Below are 20,649 nucleotides of genomic sequence, written 5' to 3'. Positions count from 1 at the left end.
GATGAAAGCTATTGGCTACTGCCCCGTTTATAGTCCCGACGTATGTGTTTTACGTCACTGCGTTCAGAACGATCGGATTTTCCGACAACTTTGTGTGACCGTGTGTATGCAAGACAAGTTTGAGCCAACATCCGTCGGAAAAAATCCTAGGATTTTGTTGTCGGAATATCCGATCAATGTCCGACCGTGTGTACGGGGCATAAGCCTTTTTTCTGACATTTGTTGGTTACAAGTTAAAATTCATATTTTTTGCTAGAAAATTACTTAGAACACCCAAAATTTTATGTCACACGGCATTTGCGCAGCGGCCTTTCAAACGCAATTTGTTTGGGAAAAAAAGACACTTTCGTGAATAAAAAAGAAACAAAAACGTAAAGTTAGCCCAATTTTTTTGTATAATGTGAAAGATGATGTTATGCCGAGTAAATAGATTCCTAACATGTCATGTTTTGAAATTGCGCACACTCGCGGAATGGCGACAAACTACGGTACTTAAAAATCTCCATAGGCGACGCTGTGTACTGGTTACCAGTTTAGAGTTACAGAGGAAGTCTAGTGCAAGAATTATTGCTCTCGCTCTAAGGATCGCGACGATACCTCACTTGTGTGGCTTGAAAAACATTTACATTTGCGGGCGCAACTTACGTATGCGTTCACTTCTGCACGCGATCACGTAGGGATGGGGAGATTTATAAAAAAAAAAAATCTTATTTATTTTATTTTATTTATTTTTACATTGTCTCTTTGAAAAAAAAAAATGTTCTGATCATTTTATTGCTGTCACAAGGAATGTAAACATCCCTTGTGACAGTAATAGGCAGTGACGGGTGCTCTTTATGGAGAGATCCCGCTTTGTTCGGCTGTCCGGACAGCTGGCGGATGTGCCGGCTGGTCGCTCAGGTGGGACGGGAGAGCCCGAGAGAGCCGTGGAAGGCTTAGAAGGGGAGATTGCCCCTCCCACCACTTGTAATAGTGATCGAGTGGCTAGTGAGCTGCTCCGATTGCTATTACCGTACATAAGATATGACCGCCGGCTCTAAAAAAATTATACCGGGGTGATGCCTGCAGCTGCATCCATCATCTCGGTATAACCATCAAAAAGTCCAGCGACGTACGGGTACATCACTGGGCGGAAAGTAGTTAAATAATCAGAGCAGGGGGTGCCCATATTGTAATTGTACACTCACCTTGCTGGTAGGAAGTCACGATGATAAGGCCACAGAATGGAGTGAACGGCATTATTGCGGGTTATCTGAAGGGAAATAAAAGATACAACAGCTGTCAGATTTTATGGATGCAATGTGACTACACCAATTGCTGGCTATTAGAACCAGCATTCATTTACAGTGCCTTGAAAAAGTATTCACACCCTTTGACATTTTCCACATGTTGTCATGTTCCACCAAAAAAAAATGTAATTTATTGGGATTTTATGTGATAGACCAACACAAAGTGGCACATAATTGTGAAGTGGAAGGAAAAAGATGAATATTTTTAAACATTTTTTACAAATAAATATGTGAAAAGTGTGGAGGGGGGGGGCATTTGTATCTACCCCCCTTTACTCTGATACACCTAACTAAAATCTGGTGGAGCCAATTGCCTTCAGAAGCCACCTAATTAGTAAATAGAGTCCACCTGTGTGTAAACTTAAAGTGGAGTTCCACCCACTTTTACAACTCTTCAGCATCCCTCACTAAACTGTTCACTGTAAACGAATTGGATATTTTTAATTTTTTTTTCTCAGCACCTACTGTATATCTGCTGTATTCATTTTTCACTTCCTGCTCACGGGCCGTGGCACATCGCATCATTTCCTGTTTGCAATGCCTTCTGGGAAGGGGCGGCAACTTCCTCTGACACTGCCGTTGCTATGGAAACCTGACCTGAAACCTATTACACTGCTTGTGCTGCACTGATCATGTGCGAGATCTGCTAGGATGAGATCCAGGAAGAAATACAGTCTGGCTTCAGATGCCCACACTTAAGATGACCACGGCCTGCTGTAAGTTTATAAAATAACAAACTACTGATATAAACTAACAAAACAGACCTTAGTTTACAGACTAACTTTACTAGAATACATTAAGCTTGTGTATTATAGGGGTATTTTTATTCAAAAAGTATAATTTCGGCCAGAACACCACTTTAAAGAGGTTGTAAACCTCTATGCAGTATTTGTATCTATAGGTAACCCTATATCAGGGATGGTGAACCTTGGCACCCCAGATCTTTTGGAACTACATTTCCCATGATGCTCCACTACACTGCAGAGTGCAGGAGCATCATGGGAAATGTAGTTCCAAAACATCTGGGGTGCCAAGGTTCACCATCACTGCCCTAGATCAGTGGTCATCAACCCCTGTCCTCAGAGCCCACTAACAGGCCAGGTTTGCAAGATAACTGAAATACATCACAGGTGATATCATTTGCTGCTCAGTGATTGCCGTATTCTAGTCTGCATCTCTCCAAGGTAATACTTAAAACCTGGCCTGTTAGTGGGCCCTGAGGACAGGGTTGATGACCACTGTCCTAGAATAAGGCTTACCTATAGGTACTGTAAATATCTCTAGACACGCGCCGTTTAGGAGATACATACTGTATACCGTATGCGGTCTAAAGGAACGCCCGCCCGTGATGTTTCTTCAGGAGCGAGTGCCGTGACTGGCGGCTCCCGTGCCAATGATGTCACGTGGCTCTGGCCAGTCACACAGCCGGAGTCTGTGGCCCCCAGAAGGAAGACAGTTTAAGATGGATGCGGCCTGCAGAGGGGACGGCGCGGGCTTCGTTTGCAGGTAAGTGTCACATAATGTGCTGGTATGCGGTGCATACTAACACATTATGCTTTTACTTTGCAGGGAAGGGTGAAAAAAAAGTTTTGAGAAGAGTTTATGTGAAAAGTGTGGGGGGGCATTTGTATTCAGCCCCCTTTACTCCGATACCCCTAACTAAAATCTAGTGGAACCAATTGCCTTTCCTAATTGGTAAATAGAGTCCACCTGTGTGTAATTTAATCTCAGTATAAATACAGCTGTTCTGTGAAGCCCTCGGAGGTCTGTTAGAGAACCTTATTGAACAAACAGAATCATGGTGGCCAAGGAACACAACATACAGTTCAGGGATAAAGTTGTGAAGAAGTTCACAGCTTGGGATATTTTTTTATAACCTACAATGGAAAGGTTTCCCCATGGGGTTTTATTGCCAGCAAAAATTCATTCAAAGAAGTTTTTCTTTCTTTCTTAGAATATATAAATTTTATTGAGTAAAAATACAAAAAAAGGACATTAATGTATTAAAACATGAGCTCTGGACATGAAGCTAAAACATGTACATGGAAAATGCACATAGAAAAACAAAAAGCATGATATGCAAAAAATGGCCATACTATGCTCCCCCACCCTGACACGTTTCGACCTTATAAGTAGAGGTCTTCTTCTGGGGGAATACAGAGGGAGGAACTCTAAAAGGAAATACATTGTAACAGTAAGATCATTTAAAGAAACAATACTATCAAAGACAATATATATTGATACTTGTGCAAACAGTTATTATAACCTAACCCTGCTTTGAACATCTCACAGAGCTCTGTTCAATTCATCATTAGAAAATGGAAAGAGTATGGCACAACTGCAAACCTACCAAGACATGGCCGTCCACCTAAACTGACAGGCGGGGCAAGGAGAACATTCATAAGAGAAGCAGCCAAGAGGTCCATGGTAACTCTGGAGGAGCTGCAGAGATCCACTATCGTGTACTCCACAAATCTGACCTTTATGGAAGAGTGGCAAGAAGAAAGACATTGTTGAAAGAAAGACATATGAAGTCCCATTTGCAGTTTGCAAGAAGTCATGTGGGGGACACAGCAAACATGTGGAAGAAGGGGCTCTGGTCAGATGAGACCAAAATTTTACTTTTTGTGCAGAATGGGATTTATGGACCTCTAAAATATAGTTCCCATAGGAAATTGCAGAGGAAGGGGAGTGGTGGAATTGAACCAGTTCTGGACCGCCCACCGCATATATACTTGTTTTGTGTTATTTTGTGTGCGCAGCTTAGGGGGCATGTGCTTGTTTGATTGGACCCAGCAGGAGCCAATCAGCGGGCCTGGTGGCCGCTGTGACCTGCCAATCCTTCTCTGCAGAGACAGATTAGCCGCCTGCCTAAGTAAACAAGGCAAACGGCTAATCTGTCCGGGAGAAACTGAGAGATCTCGTGTTTTAGCTAAGCTGAAACACAATCTCTCTCTTTTTGTCCAGTGCAAACCCCCCCCCCCCCCCAGTTAGTAATTCCTCCCTAGGACACATTTAACCCTTTGATTGCCCGGGGTGTTAACCCCTTCCCTGCCAGTGTCATTTATACAGTAATCAGAGCATTTTTTTTTAGCTCTGATCGCTTTACTGGTGTCCCTGGTCCCCAAAAAGTGTCACTTGGGGTCAGATTTGCCTGCCGCAATGTTGCAGTCCCGCTAAAAGTCGCTGATCGCCGCCTAGTATAAACAATAAAAAAAATAAAAAGTCCATAAATCTTTCCCCTATTTTGTAGACGCTATAACTTTTGAGCAAACCAATCAATATATGCTTTTTTATTTATTTACAAAAAATATGTAGCAGAATACATATTGACCTAAACTTATTAGATTTTTTACATTTTTTTTATTAAGAATGTTTTATAGCAGAAAGTAAGAAATATTGTTTTCTATTCAAAATTGTCGCTCTTTTTTGTTTATAGCACAAAAAATAAAAACTGCAGGGGTGATCAAATACCACCAAAAGAAAGCTCTATTTATGGGAAAGAAAGGACGTCAATTTTTTTTTTGGCGTACAACGACGCAATTGTCAGTGCCATATCGCAAAAAATGGCCTGGTCAGGAAGTGGGTAAAACCTTCTGGGACTGAAGTGGTTAACAGATTGGTCTAAGAAAATTCTTCCTCTTGGGACTGAGGGAAGTGATCCAGTGGCTGTACTGTACAGTGGCCAGATCACTTCCATGGACCCCCTGGGTGAATTTTCCCCCCCGCGACTCCCCCTACCGTGTGGAGCCAGGTGCTGGACTACAGAAACAGGGAATGTCTGTACACCCGAGGCAGTGCAGCACAGGCCGCAGCAATTGCATCTGCACCATTGCCACAGGAACACCAGAGCATCCTCTCATCCTCTACTTCCCACCGCTGAATCTCCGGAGGCATTATGTGGAGAGACTGAAGGGGACCCTCTTTCTAGAGGGGGAGGTCACGGCCATTGCCATTGTTCCTGTTACTGGAGGCGGGACATTAACCACTTCACAATATACAAAAACGTATTTGGGGGGCACACCCTACAATGCATTTAAATTCAAGATGGTGCTGCTATAAGACCTACAAACAGTACAATATATTTTACAGCGCACACATACAACAATGACATTTCCTGCAAGGCAAAAAATACGGGGGTTTGGTCACACTATATGGTCATATAGTGCTAAGCCCACTTACTGCGACAAAGTACCCCGAATTAGTGAACCACTTCACCCCCGGAAGGTTTTACCCCTTAATGACCAGACCATTTTTTGCAATACGGCACTGCGTTACTTTAACTGCCAATTGCGCGGTTGTGCGACACTGTACCCAAACAAAATTGACGTCCTTTTTTTCCCCACAAGTAGAGCTTTCTTTTGGTGGTATTTGATCACCTCTGCATTTTTTTTTTTTTTTTTTGCGCTATAAACAAAAAAGCGACCGACAATTGAAAAAAAAAAATCTGTATTTTTTTACTTTCTGCTATAAAACATATCCAATAATAAATTTAGGCCAATATGTATCATTCTACATATTTTTGGTAAACAAAATCCCAATAAGCGTATATTGATTGGTTTGCCCAAAAGTTATAGCTTCTACAAACTATGGGATATTTTTATGGACTTTTTATGTTTTAAATTGTCTTTACAGGTAATGGGCAACGATCAGCCACTTTTAGCTGGACTGCGACATTGCGGCGGACAAATCTGACACTTTTTGGGGACCAGTGACACCAATACAGTGATCAGTGCTAAAAAAAAATGCACTGATCACTGTACAAATGACACTGGCTGGGAAGGGGTTAATCCCAGGGGCAATCAAAGGGGTTAACTGTGTGTTCCCTGCAAGTGTTTTCTAACTGTGTGGGGGATGGACTGATAGGAAGAACAGAGATCACTTCCTTATTACTGGGAACAGAAGATCTCTGTGTACTTCCCTATCAGAATGAGGCTCTGCCTTGTTTACATAGGCAGATCCCTATGCTGCCTCTCTGTGTGGGGACCATCTTCCCCTCACTCAGCTCCATAGCATTGACGGGAGCACACGCGATCACCTGCTCGACAGGCACTGGATCGCGGCGGGAGGGGGGTGGCCCTCTCCCACTGCAGATAAAAGTGATTTTGCGGAGAATCCACTACAGAGACCACTTTTATCTTGAACCGGACCACTCACTGAAGAAGAGGATACCGGGGTTATGGTAGCTAGCTGCTGCCATAACAACGACATTCCTCTTCAAAGTTGCCGACGTATATCGGCGTGAGCCGGTCTGGAAGTGGTTAAAAATGCACAATCTGTGTAGAATGGAAAATTTCTGTGTCATGGAGACGATATTTTTCCCACAAACATTGTTTTCGACAAAACACCTCTGTGGTCAAACAATATCCACAATGCTTAACAGACTAGATATGTGAAATTTGTTTCGTTACGAATTCGTTTAACGGATTTCAACAAATTCGTTAATTCGGAAATATCTGAATTAACGAAAACCGTTTGATAAATTTTTCCAAAATATTCGTAAACCTGAATATAGTAAAAATGTGTAAAATTTGAAAATTCGTAAATTAAAAAATCCCGAAATTCGGAAATTCAAAAATCTGAAAACAAGAACGAAAATTCAAAAACCCCCAAAATTCGAAAATCTGAAATAATAACTAATAATAACTTAACCATTACTAACTATTAAATTATAGGTATTGGAATTTCCTTTCAAATTCGGCTGTTAGTGAATGTAACGAATACGAATTTACCCGAAGTTACGAATTATCCTTAATAACAAATGCCGCATCTAAACGAATGGAACGTAACAAATTAATAACAATAAATAACAATAATAATACATTTTTTAAATTATTATTAATGATATATATTATTAATTTGTTCCGTTCCATTTGTTTAGATGCGGCATTCGTTATTTCGGATAATTCGTAACTTCGGATAAATTCATATTTGCTCACTAACAGCCAAATTTGAAAGGAAATTCCAAAACCTATAATTTAATAGTTAGTTATTATTAGTTAGTTATTTTGAATTTAAGAATTTTCGAATTTATGAATTTTCAAATTTCGTTCGTAACGAATGACCAGTTAAACGAAAGGAAAAAAAAATGAACAAAACGAAAAAAAAAAAAAAAAAAAAAAACGACTTTTTTGGCAGTGCACATGTCTATAATAGACCCTTTTTGGACCACCAAGCAAAATTGCAAGGGTTGAGACCCGGGGGGAAGGCTGGGTTTTGAAATAGTGGGAGCCAGGGGTGTATGCGGAGATTTAAATCTATACGTAAGTGACAACCTGTCCCACAAACTGAGGGAGAACTATAATGTGGAGCATAATATAGTTGGCCTGTCTTTTGCTTGTAGCCACACTAAATGACTGATTGACTTATCAGAATATAGAGATGATTCAAAATTCACCCAAAGCGAATGTCGTTGCCGAGTGTGAAAGTGAGTCTTAACAGTTTTCACATCCAAAATACCAGAAGAAAAAGGAGGACGTAATGGAGGAGTCTTCTATAGTAGACACTGGAGGCTGATGTATTACCTGTCCTAGGACCAGGGAATTTTTTCAACGGGAATGCAGTTCAGACATGTACGTAGCCAGAATTGCAAATGTAGGCGCAGGACATACATGACAGAGTGTAAGTAACTTACAGAAGGAATAGGGTTAAGTAAAGTAGGTGGGGTACAAAGAAAGTATTAGACTTACCAGGATTGGTGTATAAGTCAGTGGGGGAGGAGTGGTAGGTGAAGTCCACGAGGGGTTTGAGACCTGAGGTCAGCAGTTGGAGGAAGAAGGCAGGTGAGAAGTTCAGGGCTGCAGAGGAAGACAGAGATGAGTGGGTTAGACCAGCTTTTAGGACAGCTTAGGGCTGCAGCAGAGATCCATGGCACTGACTGGCTGCAGAGCCAGATTGCTGCATCGCTGCAGGGGGTGTCGCAGGGCTCCCCTACAACGGGGGGCCTGCTCCCACACGGGCTAGGAGGTCCAGGCCTCCTGAGTGCCTTAGCCCAGATAACACACCCCGGACTCAACGCCGGCTTGGGAGTCCCAGTTGGGCCCCTTCAGGCCCCCCTGCTAAGCAGACCCCCTCGTCAGCGGGCAGGGGGCCTGGAAGGAATCCCCGTCCACGGCAAAGTCCGAGAGGGAGAGACACTCATCGGGCTCCTATGCCGGTCCCCTCCGTCGTCGTCCGAGCACAGGTGCATTCGGCTGCCACTTCTGGCGATGCTCCGGTCAGAGTGGTGGCCCAGCGAGGGAGAACGGCGGCATCGGGCGCCAGCCATGCCTCGCTTGCGGCCAGCAGCTCGCCGGGAGGGGGCGCCATCGTTCCTAGAGGGGGAAGCCATGCTACAGTCCCCCAGCGTCAGTCGGGAGGCCCCGCCTCCAGGTCCCTATCAGGAGCTGGGAGGGTTGGCCGGAGAGATGCCTGTGCGCTGGCCGTGTCGGCAGCGCAGCTTGATGATGTCATCGAAGATGGACACAGCAGCTGAGGTCGGAGCCCTCGGGGGGAAGTTAGCTTAACACCGCCAGTCACTCATCCAGGCTCAGGTGCGATGGAGAGAGCAGAAGAGGAGTGGCGTCGGTCGCAGGTCCAAGCAGCGGCAGCAGAGAGCAGCAGTGAAGAGGGTGAGCTAACTGAGGAGCCCCAGGAGGCGGCGGTGGTGACGGGACCGGCGGCTGGAGGGTCTGCTCGCCCAACGCAGCCTGGTAAGCAAGCTGTGCATTTGTCTTCTCCTGTTTTGTCTGTCATGTCTGATGTGAGTGGTGGTACAGGGGTTAGTGAGGTACAGGTTTCTGCTGGGGGCAGCAAGGAAGAGGGGCTTTGGGATCCTTTGAGGGAATTACTTCGCCGTTTTGAATGCGGTGCATCGCAAGCTGCGGCACCGGTTAGGCCATGGGTGGCACCCACCTCAGGGGCCAGTGAATTGACGGGCATAGTGGCTCCCCGTGTGCAGAAGGCAGGTGTGGGGGCGGGGACTCAGACGGAGAAGGACTCGGCAGCGGCAGTGGTGCAGAAAGACAAGGACGCAGAAAAGGTGCGATTGGCTTATGCGGCGCGGTGTGAAGTGTATGTATGCTTCGAGGGACCTTTGGGGGCTCATTTGAAACAGGAAGTGAGGGAAAAAATATGGAAAGACGAGTTTGTGGAAATATTTTCCCTGCTCCTGTTAGAGAAGTTTAACCTAGATCGGGTAAAGCCAGATGAAAGTAAGAAGGAGGAAGAAGAAAAGAGGAGATACAGGCTTATTCCGCGGACGTTTGCAAATTGGTTGCAAGCGTTTGCGATATTTGCGAGCGTGATTGGGGAGAAAGCCCCTGAGAATTGCTCGGCTTTATTCTGCTATCTTGAAGCCATCAGTGAGGCACACAGGGTATACGGTGGTTTAGCGTGGCTTCGGTATGACAAACAATTTTGTCAGCGGAAGGCCATTCGTCCGTCTATTAGGTGGGACCATAAAGATATCAGCCTGTGGATGAAGCTGATGACTTCATCCAGGGCTGCGAGTACGTTTTTTCCTGCTTCCTCCGCAGGATCGCCGGCCCTTAGGAAAAAAGGGGTTTGCTGGCAGTTTAATAAAGGAACGTGCCGGTTTGGCAGCTCGTGTCGCTACAAACACGAATGCTCTGGGTGCAGTGGTACACACCCCCTCATGCGTTGTTTTAAGCAAGAAAAAGGGAAGTCTGGGGATGTCGCTGGAAAAAGGGATGACGCCGGTGAGACTGGAAAGGATGCTACCTTTTCTAAGTAGGTATCCGGATAGGGCAGTGGCTAGTTTGTTGGAAGCAGGATTTAGGGAAGGTTTTAGAATTACGAGTACGGTGCGGGAAGTTCCTCCTGCGTCGGGAAATTTGAAGTCATCACTTCTACATCATGAGGTGGTGTCGGCAAAACTGGGGAAGGAGGTGGCGTTAGGTCGGATGTCTGGTCCATTTCCCGCCCCGCCAGTGCCAGACTTGATAGTTTCACCTTTAGGTGTGGTTCCGAAGAAGGAGCCAGGGCAGTTTCAGATGATTCATCATCTGTCTTATCCCAAAGGTAGTTCTGTGAATGATGGTATCGATCCGCAGGTATGTACGGTTACCTATACATCATTCGACGCGGCTATCACGTGGGTTAGGAAGTATGGAAAAGGGGCCCTCATGGCAAAAACGGACGTGGAATCTGCTTTCAGATTGCTACCAGTTCATCCCCAAAGTTGTCATCTGTTAGGATGTTGTTGGCAGGGGTCTTACTTTATAGATCGTTGCCTCCCAATGGGCTGTTCTATTTCTTGTGCCCTGTTTGAGGCATTTAGTTCGTTTTTTGAGTGGGCAGTTAGGGAAGTTGCTGGGGTTTAACTCCGTCATTAACTATTTGGATGACTTCTTATGTATCGGCCCTCCGGAGTCCCGTTGTTGCGGGGTGTTGCTAGGCACAGTTCAACACCTGGCTGAGCGGTTTGGTATTCCGTTGGCGGCTGATAAAACGGAGGGACCTACTTCAGAGTTGGTTTTTCTGGGCATCACGATCGATTCTGTGGCTATGGAGTGTAGGTTGCCGGAGGACAAATTGGTGGCCCTCAGGAGGGAGGTGAGTATGGCGCGTGTTCGGAATAAGCTTCGATTGAAGGAGCTGCAATCCTTGTTAGGTAAATTGAATTTTGCTTGCAGGATTATTCCGATGGGTCGCATTTTTTGCCGGCGGCTGTCGGCAGCAACATCGGGGGTACGGGTACCCAACCACTTTGTGCGGCTGAACAAAGAGCTTCGGGATGACTTGAAGATTTGGGATGTATTTCTGGAATCTTACAATGGTCGTTCAGTGTGGCAAACAGGGCCAGTCAGCAATGCTGATTTGGTCTTGTTCACAGACGCGGCTGGTTCGGTGGGCTTTGGTGCTTACTGCCAAGGGCGATGGAGTGCTGAACCATGGCCGGAGGTTTGGAGGGAGGCTGGGTTCCTGAAGAATTTGGTTTTGTTGGAACTGTTTCCCATTGTTTTGTCAGTGGAAATTTGGGGGGAGGTATTGCGGAACAAAAAAGTTAGATTCAATTGTAACAACATGGGTGTAGTATCGGCGATTAATAACATTACAGCTTCCTCCCCACCTGTGATAAGATTGTTGAGGCATTTGGTACTGTGCTGTCTAAGGTTGAATATTTTTATATATGCAGTGCACATTCCCGGGGTGGATAACAAGTTAGCGGATGCTTTATCTCGTTTCCAGTGGGAAGAGTTTCGTTCGCTGGCACCGGAGGCGGAACTCAGAGGGGAGCCATGTCCGCCAAGTTTATGGAAACTTGCTCGGGAGTCGCCGCTGGATTGATCAGGCAATCTCTCAGCGCTGGAACATGGACAGCGTATTCAAATGTTTGGCAGGAATGGTTTGTGCTTCTGGAGGAGGTAGGCGGGTTGGAGGACCCCAAAGATATACAGGCTTGTTTGTTGTATTTTATATGTAGTAACTATTCAAATGGGGTTTCTGGGGCAGCGATTGGGAAAAAAGATGGCGGCCCTGGCATTCTTCTTTCAATTAGCAGGTTATGGAGATTTCACAAAATCCTTTGTGGTTAGGAGGGCGTTGAGGGGCTACCGGAAGGGCAGTCACAAACCGGAGACGTCCGGTGTCCTTTGAGGTGCTAGAAAGCATTCTAGGAAATCTGACAAAAATATGTTCTTCGGCCTATGAGCAGGTTCTCTTTCGGGCAGCTTTTGCGCTTGCCTTTTTTGGGGCGTTTAGAATTGATGAGCTGGTTTCACCATCCAGGCGGGTAGCCGGGGGCTTGCAGATTGGGGATATACGGTTTTCGGCAGGGGCGGTACAGATTTGGGTCAGTCGGTCAAAAACGGATCAGCTAGGAAAAGGGATCCAGGTGTCATTATTCAGGGGCTGTTGTGACAAATTTTGTCCAGTTGCAGCCTTAGAGCATTTTATGGCTCTTCGACCGCCAAGGGAGGGGGCATTGCTAATACATCTTGACGGATCATGCTTGTCCAGGTTTCAATTTACGGCAGTTTTCCGTAGGTGCCTGCAGGCAGGGGGATTTAGTCCGGAGGAATTTGCAGCCCATTCATTTCGTATCGGGGCGGCCACTGAGGCGTCTCGGTGGGGGCTTCCTTCCGAATCCATAAAAAAGATTGGCAGGTGGGAATCCAATAGATACAAGTTGTATGTTCGTCCTCATTTGTTATGATGTGTTTGTGTTTCTTCATGTGTGTTGTACGTCCTTTAGGTGTGTGTTGCCCTTGGCTGGGTATGTTTTTTGTTATGTCTTTTCAGATTTTCCCCAATGTCTCATCTGGATCATGGGACATTCTTATGTTTTTTGGGGGGCTAAGAGGGCTGATGTCAGGCCGGAGGGCAGACAGTTGAGGCTGGCCAGGGAGGAAGGCAGGATACGGTGGATTGGGACGCCAGGTATGATGTGGCAGAAGGTGGTACCTGAGGTTCATCCCTTTGCACGGTTGGACCAGCCTCCGGATGTTTTGGTCCTTCATGTGGGGAGCAATGATTTATCAATTAGGCCCATGAGACAGGTTATAAAGGACATAAAATGGGACTTTCTCAGGTTGATGAACTCTTTCCCTAAAATGATCATTGTATGGTCAGACATTGTAGCGAGATTGGAGTGGAGGGGTGCTAGGTCCATTGAAAAAATTAATAAGACCCGGATTAAGGTCAACAAGGAGGTGGGTAGGTTTATTGCCCGGAATGGTGGAGTGGTGGTAAGACATTTGGAGTTAGAGGTGGACATTTGGAGGTACTTGCGAGGGGATGGGGTACATCTCAACCCAGTGGGGATTGACCTTTGGGCGTTGGGTTTAGAGGATGGCATTCGCAGAGCACTGCTGGTGTGGCGGCGGGCACAAGTGTAAGGTTTCACACTTGTGCCGCGGTGGCGGTTGGGCCCTTGGCGACAAGCATAAAATACCTGAGGTATTGAGAGAATGGGGACCCATTCTCAGGTTTTGAGTCTTCCCGGTCAGTCTGGTTTTTAAGTTTAGATTATCGGGTAATAAGTTGTTGGGGGTCTGTGGTCAGTTAGTGGTCCTCAAGGCTATTTATGTCGGCTTGGGACAGATGCTAACCATAAGTATTACAGACCAATAAGTGGAAGTGGGGGTCGTCAGGGTCCTGCAACCAAGTTGTGGGATTGGAGCTGGATTGTTTCAGAATAGTTTTTTGAATATTTATGAATAATGTTTGAATAATATGTTATGTATTGGTTTTGATAATAAAAGGCCGAGTAGGCCATTTACATCCAGCAGGTGTCAGTGTCGTTGTTTGTTAGTAGTATAAGTTGTTATACATGTATGTTTGGGGTAGTGAGTTATCTGACTGCCCTAGTCAAGACATGTACGTAGCCAGAATTGCAAATGTAGGCGCAGGACATACATGACAGGGTGTAAGTAACTTACAGAAGGAAAAGGATTAAGTAAAGTAGGTGGGGTTACAAAGAAAGTATTAGACTTACCAGGATTGGTGTATAAGTCAGTGGGGGAGGAGTGGTAGGTGAAGTCCACGAGGGGTTTGAGACCTGAGGTCAGCAGTTGGAGGAAGAAGGCAGGTGAGAAGTTCCCTCCCTCCCGCCCTTTCATAGAAAAAAAAAAAAAAAAGAAAGAGAACAGGGGTTTTCTGGTAGTTGGGAGGAATAATAAAGGAAGATATGGCGGTTGGGCCCTTGGCGACAAGCATAAAATACCTGAGGTATTGAGAGAATGGGGACCCATTCTCAGGTTTTGAGTCTTCCCGGTCAGTCTGGTTTTTAAGTTTAGACTATCAGGTAATAAGTTGTTGGGGGTCTGTGGTCAGTTAGTGGTCCTCAAGGCTATGTATGTCGGCTTGGGACAGATGCTAACCATAAGTATTACAGACCAATAAGTGGAAGTGGGGGTCTTCAGGGTCCTGCAACCAAGGAGTGGGATTGGAGCTGGATTGTTTCAGAATAGTTTTTTGAATATTTATGAATAATGTTTGAATAATATGTTATTTATTGGTTTTGATAATAAAAGGCCGAGTAGGCCATTTACATCCAGCAGGTGTCAGTGTCGTTGTTTGTTAGTAGTATAAGTTGTTATACATGTATGTTTGGGGTAGTGAGTTATCTGACTGCCCTAGTCATGGCATCTCCAGCACTGAATGTAATAGCCAGGGGTGTGGGGTGTGCTGGGGCATCTATTGATGCTGGCTGCTGGGGGGGGGGGGGTCTATTTTCACTGATAAGGCTCTGTTTTTGTACCAGGGATCTGTTGTTGCTGGGGAGGAGTCTATTGTTGCTAGTAGGGATCTACTGTTGAGGGAGAGGTCTATGGTTGCTGGCTGCTTGGAGATCTGTTGTTGCTGCTGGAGGGTCTATTGATGCTGGCTGCTTGGAGATCTGTTGTTGCTGCTGGGGGTCTATTGTTGCTGGGGTGGATCTTTTGTTGTTGGGGGTGATATTTTGTTGTGGGTGGTCCATTCTTGCTATGTGGGGGGTCTATTGTTGTGGGGGGAACTCTTGTTGCTGTGGTGGAGTCTATTGTTGCTGCGGGGGATTGGTTGTGGCTGGGGGGACCTATTGTTGCTGGGGTCCATTGTTGCTGGGGGGAGTCTGTTATTGTGTGGGGGAACTCTTGTTGCTGGGCTGGAGTCTACTGTTGCTGGGGGAGCCTGTTATTGTGTGAAGGATCTATTATTGCTGGGGTGGGGTCCATTGTTGCTGGGGGAGTCTGTTATTGTGTCAGGGATCTATTGTTGCTGGGGTGGGGTCTATTGTTGTTGCGGGGGATTTAGTGTTGTTGGGGACACCTATTGTTGCTGGGGTGGGGTCCATTGTTGCTTAGGGAATCTGTTATTGTGTGAAGGGATCTATTGTTGCCGTGGTGGGGTCTATGGTGGCTGGGGTATCTATTGTTGCTAGCTTCAGGGGATCCATTTTACTGCTTTTCTTGTTATTAGACAAGAACAAATTCCATACAAATTATTTAGCACCACAAACTGATACTTGGGGCGGTACTGGAAGGTAGGTAGGGGGTGGAATCAAGAGATGGTGCTCAGAGGTGGGTACGGGGAGGAGACAAGGGACAGTGCTCAGAGGTGGGTAGGGGGCAGAGACAAGGGATGGTGCACAGAGGTGGGTAGGGACAGAGACAAGGGGCGGTGCTCAGAGGTGGGTAGGGGGTAAAATCAACAGATGGTGCTCAGAAGTGGGTACGGGGCAGAGACAAGGGGCGGTGCTCAGAGGTGGGTATGGGGTCGGAGACAAGGACAGTGCTCAGAGGTGGGTATGGGGTCGGAGACAAGGGACGTGCTCAGAGGTGGGTAGGGGGCAGAGACAAGGGACAGTGCTCAGAGGTGGGTAAGGGCAGAGACAAGGGACGGCGCTCAGAAGTGGGTAGGGGGTGGAATCAAGAGATGGTGCTCAAAGGTGGGTAGGGGCGGAGACAAGGACAGTGCTCAGAGGTGGGTAGGGGGCGGAGACAAGGACAATGCTCAGAGTTGGGTAGGGGGCGGAGACAAGGGATGGTGCTCAGAGGTGAGTAGGGGGTGGAATCAAGAGACGGTGCTCAGAGGTGGGTAGGGACGGAGACAAGGACGGTGCTCAGAGGTGGGTAGGGGGTGGAGACAAGGACACTGCTCAGAGGTGGGTAGGGGGCGGAGACAAGGACGTGCTCAGAGGTGGGTAGGGGGCGGTGACAAGGACAGTGCTCAAAGGTGGGTAAGGGGGGGAGACAGGGGACAGTGCTCAGAAGGGGGGTGTTCCTGCACCTACTCTCTCAGAGAAAAAAAAACCTGCCTAGGACAGATAGAAAGTTGTTTATTTTCTACAACAGCGGTACATTAATGGTATATTGGTACATAGGGAAGTTGAAATTTTGTAAAAAAAAAAAAATGTGAATTTAGCCTTCAAACCCATAGAGAATCCGAGACGAAAAACAATGAAGGAGTTTATTATTCAAAGAGTCAACAACTACTTTTTACAAGTTACTGTTTACCCGGCTGGCAGAGACTTTTTATATAGTGCCAGCTTCTCCTATTGTTCAGCATCAGGAAATGTTAATCAACTTTATTGACATTAGGCAAATCATTTACAGCTTGAAGATCTGTTGGTAACATCCGCTCAGGAAGATATGAGACGGTTAAGAAATGGACATGACTTTATGTCCTCATCAATTACATAAAAATATTTCTTGGAACAGAAACCTGATGGACTTTCTGTAAAAGTCTGTTAACAATATATACAGTGTTGATTTGTTTCAATTTACTTCCTGCAATGGTATTTTAAAGGATTGTAATATAATATAATATAATATAATCAAACTATTTTATCACAGATACAGTATATATATATATATCACTGTAAAAAATGTCACAATATCATTGACTCAGAAGTAGGATGGAACATTACAAGATCTGATATGATCCAGATATCCCAAGGTAAGGCCTCATTTACACTGCAGCATGGTAAACGGAAGTTTAGAAGCATTTGGGTGTTTTTTTTTTGGTTTTTTTTCAGCAGTCCCTGAAATCTCCTCCATTGTATCTTCTGGGTACATGTACACTTGAGAGGAGTTTATAAGCATTTTTCTGAAAGCAAAAAATCAGTGGCATTTGAGATGCCAAATGCCTGTAACAGCGTCCAAGCGCGGTAACTCGCGTTTATAAGCGTTTTAGTTTATAGGTTTTTTTCAATGGGGGAAAAAAAACAGACTTTCCAGAACCAAGAGAGGGAGAGGGGGGAGAGATGAGGGGGGAGAGAGAGTGGGAGGGGAGAGGGGGGATAAGGAGGGGGAGACAGAGAGGGAGAGGAAGGGGGAGAGAGTGGGAGGGGGGATAGGGAGGGGGAGAGGGAGGGGGAGTGGAGGTGGAGAGAGAGGGAGGGGAGAGAGGGGGAGAGAGAGGGAGGGGGGGAGAGAGAGGGAGGGGGGAGTGGAGGGGAGAGGGGGGGGAGGGGAGAGAGAGAGAGGAGGGAGGGGGAGAGAGAGGGAGGAGGAGAGAGGGAAAGAGAGGGAGGGGAGAGAGGGAGAGAGAGGGAGAGAGAGAGGAGGGAGGGGGAGAGAGAGAGAGAGAGGGGGCGAGGGAGAGAGAGGGGGAGGGAGAGAGGGGGAGAGGGAGAGGGGGAGAGGTGGAGAGAGAGGGAGAGAGGGGGGAGAGAGGGAGAGAGAGAGGGGGAGAGAGGGAGAGAGAGAGGGGGAGAGAGAGGGGGAGAGAGAGGGGGGGAGAGAGGGGGAGAGAGAGAGGGGGAGAGAGGGAGAGGGGGAGAGAGAGAGAGGGGGAGAGAGAGGGGGAGAGAGAGAGAGGGGGAGAGTGGGAGAGGGAGAGGGGGAGGGAGGGGGAGAGGGGGAGAGAGGGAGGGGGAGAGAGGGGGAGTGAGGGAGAGTGAGGGGGTAGAGAGAGGGGGAGAGGGAGGGGAGATAGAGGGGGAGAGGGAGAGGGGGGGAGAGGGAGAGGGGGGAGGGAGGGGAGATAGAGGGGGAGAGGGAGAGAGAGTCTGAAGTTTTTAACCGTTGGTTACTAACTGTCAAGTTCCAACGTTCAGAAGAGCTTTTCAAACGTCCTGTGTACATGAAGCCTAATTGATAAATTGGTAGGGGGCGGTGACAAGGACAGTGCTCAAAGGTGGGTAGGGGGCGGTGACAAGGACAGTGCTCAAAGGTGGGTAAGGGGGAGAGACAGGGGACAGTGCTCAGAAGGGGGGGGGGGTTCCTGCACCTACTCTCTCAGAGAAAAAAAAACTGCCTAGGACATATAGAAAGTTGTTTATTTTCTACAACAGCGGTACATTAATGGTATATTGGTACATAGGGAAGTTGAAATTTAGTTAAAAAAAAAGTGAATTTAGCCTTCAAACCCATAGAGAATCCGAGACGAAAAACAATGAAGGAGTTTATTATTCAAAGAGTCAACAACTACTTTTTACGAGTTACTGTTTACCCGGCTGGCAGAGACAAGACTTTTTATATAGTGCCAGCTTCTCCTATTGTTCAGCATCAGGAAATGTTAATCAACTTTATTGACATTAGGCAAATCCTTGACAGCTTGAAGATCTGTTGGTAACATCCGCTCAGGAAGATATGAGAAGGTTAAAGGGGTTGTAAAGGTATAAATTTTTTCACCTTAATGCATTCTATGCATTAAGGTGAAAAAACTTTTGATAATACCGCCGCCCCCAGCCCCCCGTTTTACTTACCTGACACCTCGAAACTCGGCCGCTCGTTCCCGACCTCCATTCAGCCGATCAGCCTGGTCGCTGATTGGCTATAGTGGATGGATTGAAAGCAGCGCAGCCATTGGCTCGCGCTGCTGTCAATCACATCCAATGACGCGGCGCGCCGGGGGCGGGGCCGAGTGATACAACGAGCGGCTATAGCCGCCGGCTGTATCATGGGAGCTCGCCCGCAATAACTAACCACCATGCGAGGGAGCTCGCATTAAGGTGGTTAGTTTTTGCGGGGAGGAGCTGAGACAGCCGCCGAGGGACCCCAGAAGAGCAGGTTCGGGGCCACTCTGTGCAGAACGAGCTGCACAGTGAAGGTAAGTATAACATGTTTGTTATTTTTAAAGATAAAAAAATTTACCTTTACAACCCCTTTAAGAAATGGACATGACTTTATGTCCTCATCAATCACATCAAAATATTTCTTGGAACAGAAACCTGATGGACTTTCTGTAAAAGTCTGTTAACAATATATACAGTGTTGATTTGTTTCAATTTACTTCCTGCAATGGTATTTTAAAGGATTGTAATATAATCAAACTATTTTATCACAGATACAGTATATATATATATATCACTGTAAAAAATGTCACAATATCATTGACTCAGAAGTAGGATGGAACATTACAAGATCTGATATGATCCAGATATCCCAAGGTAAGGCCTCATTTACACTGCAGCATGGTAAATGCAAGTTTAGAAGCATTTGGGTGTTTTTGGGGTTTTTTTTCAGCAGTCCCTGAAATCTCCTCCCTTGTATCTTCTGGGTACATGTACACTTGAGAGGAGTTTAGAAGCATTTTTCTGAAAGCAAAAAATCAGTGGCATTTGAGATGCCAAATGCCTGTAACAGCGTCCAAGCGCGGTAACTCGCGTTTATAAGCGTTTTAGTTTATAGGTTTTTTTCAATGGGGGAAAAAAAAACAGACTTTCCAGAACCGAGAGAGGGAGAGGGGGGAGAGAAGAGGGGGGAGACAGAGAGGGAGAGGAAGGGGGAGAGAGTGGGAGGGGGGATAGGGAGGGGGAGAGGGAGGGGGGGAGGGAGAGAGGGGGAGAGGGGGAGGGGAGAGAGAGGGGGAGAGGGAGGGGGGGGAGAGGGGGAGGGGAGAGAGAGGGGGAGAGGGAGGGGGGGAGAGAGAGAGAGGGGGAGAGAGGGGGGAGTGGAGGGGAGAGAGGGAGGGAGGGGGAGGGGAGAGAGAGGAGGGAGGGGGAGGGGAGAGAGAGAGGAGGGAGGGGGAGGGGAGAGAGAGAGGAGGGAGAGAGAGAGGGGGAGAGAGAGAGGGGGAGAGAGGGGGGGAGAGAGAGAGAGAGGGGGAGAGAGGGGGAAGGGAGGGAGAGAGAGGGAGAGGGGGAGAGAGGGAGGGGAGAAAGAGAGGGGGGAGAGGGGGAGCGGGAGAGAGGGAGAGGGAGAGAGGGAGAGGGAGGGAGAGAGGGGGAGAGAGAGGGGGAGAGGGAGGGGGGAGAGGGGGGGAGAGAGAGAGAGAGGGGGGAGAGAGAGAGAGAGGGGGAGAGAGAGGGGGAGCGGGAGAGAGGGAGGGAGAGGGGGAGAGGGAGGGAGAGAGGGGGAGAGAGAGGGGGAGAGGGAGGGGGAGAGGGAGGGGGAGAGAGGGGGGAGAGAGAGAGAGAGGGGGGAGAGAGAGAGAGAGGGGGAGAGAGAGGGGGAGAGGGAGGGGGGAGAGAGAGAGAGGGGGGAGAGAGAGAGAGAGGGGGGAGAGAGAGAGGGGGGAGAGAGAGAGAGGGGGGAGAGGGGGAGGGAGAGAGAGAGGGGGAGGGAGGGGGAGAGAGGGGGAGGGGGGAGAGAGAGGGGGAGAGGGAGAGAGGGAGGGGGAGGGGGAGAGAGGGAGGGGGAGAGAGGGAGGGGGAGGGGGAGAGAGAGGGGGGAGAGAGAGAGGGAGAGTGAGGGGGTAGAGAGAGGGGGAGTGAGGGGGTATAGAGAGGGGGAGAGGGAGGGGGGGAGAGGGAGAGGGGGAGAGGGAGAGGGGGGGAGGGAGGGGAGAGGGAGAGAGAGTCTGAAGTTTTTAACCGTTGGTTACTAACTGTCAAGTTCCAACGTTCAGAAGAGCTTTTCAAACGTCCTGTGTACATGAAGCCTAATTGATAAATAATCCATGAAACTTGATCTCTGGATAAAATCACACATTTTTAACAAACTGTCACATGATTAACCACTTGACCTCTGGAAGATTTACCCTCCTTCAT

General features: G+C 47.3%; 1 protein-coding gene across 5 annotated transcripts in view; it reads right to left on the bottom strand.

Annotated features, from left to right (window-relative positions):
* The window catches only part of LOC141121673 (von Willebrand factor A domain-containing protein 5A-like), a 147,197-nt gene that overhangs the window by 108,150 nt on the left and 18,398 nt on the right, over positions 1-20,649 (bottom strand). For all 5 annotated transcript variants that reach the window (XM_073611411.1, XM_073611367.1, XM_073611403.1 and 2 more), the window contains exon 2: positions 1,188-1,252. In XM_073611411.1, the coding sequence (XP_073467512.1) occupies positions 1,188-1,239 (52 nt within the window). In that variant the 5' untranslated portion in view covers positions 1,240-1,252. The remainder of the gene's footprint in view (positions 1-1,187; positions 1,253-20,649) is intronic.

Source organism: Aquarana catesbeiana, linkage group LG01 (assembly GCF_042186555.1).
Source record: "Aquarana catesbeiana isolate 2022-GZ linkage group LG01, ASM4218655v1, whole genome shotgun sequence".
Taxonomy (NCBI): Eukaryota; Metazoa; Chordata; class Amphibia; order Anura; family Ranidae; genus Aquarana; species Aquarana catesbeiana.
The sequence above is the reverse complement of the archived record's forward strand: the minus strand, read 5'-3'. Positions and strand labels throughout refer to the sequence as shown.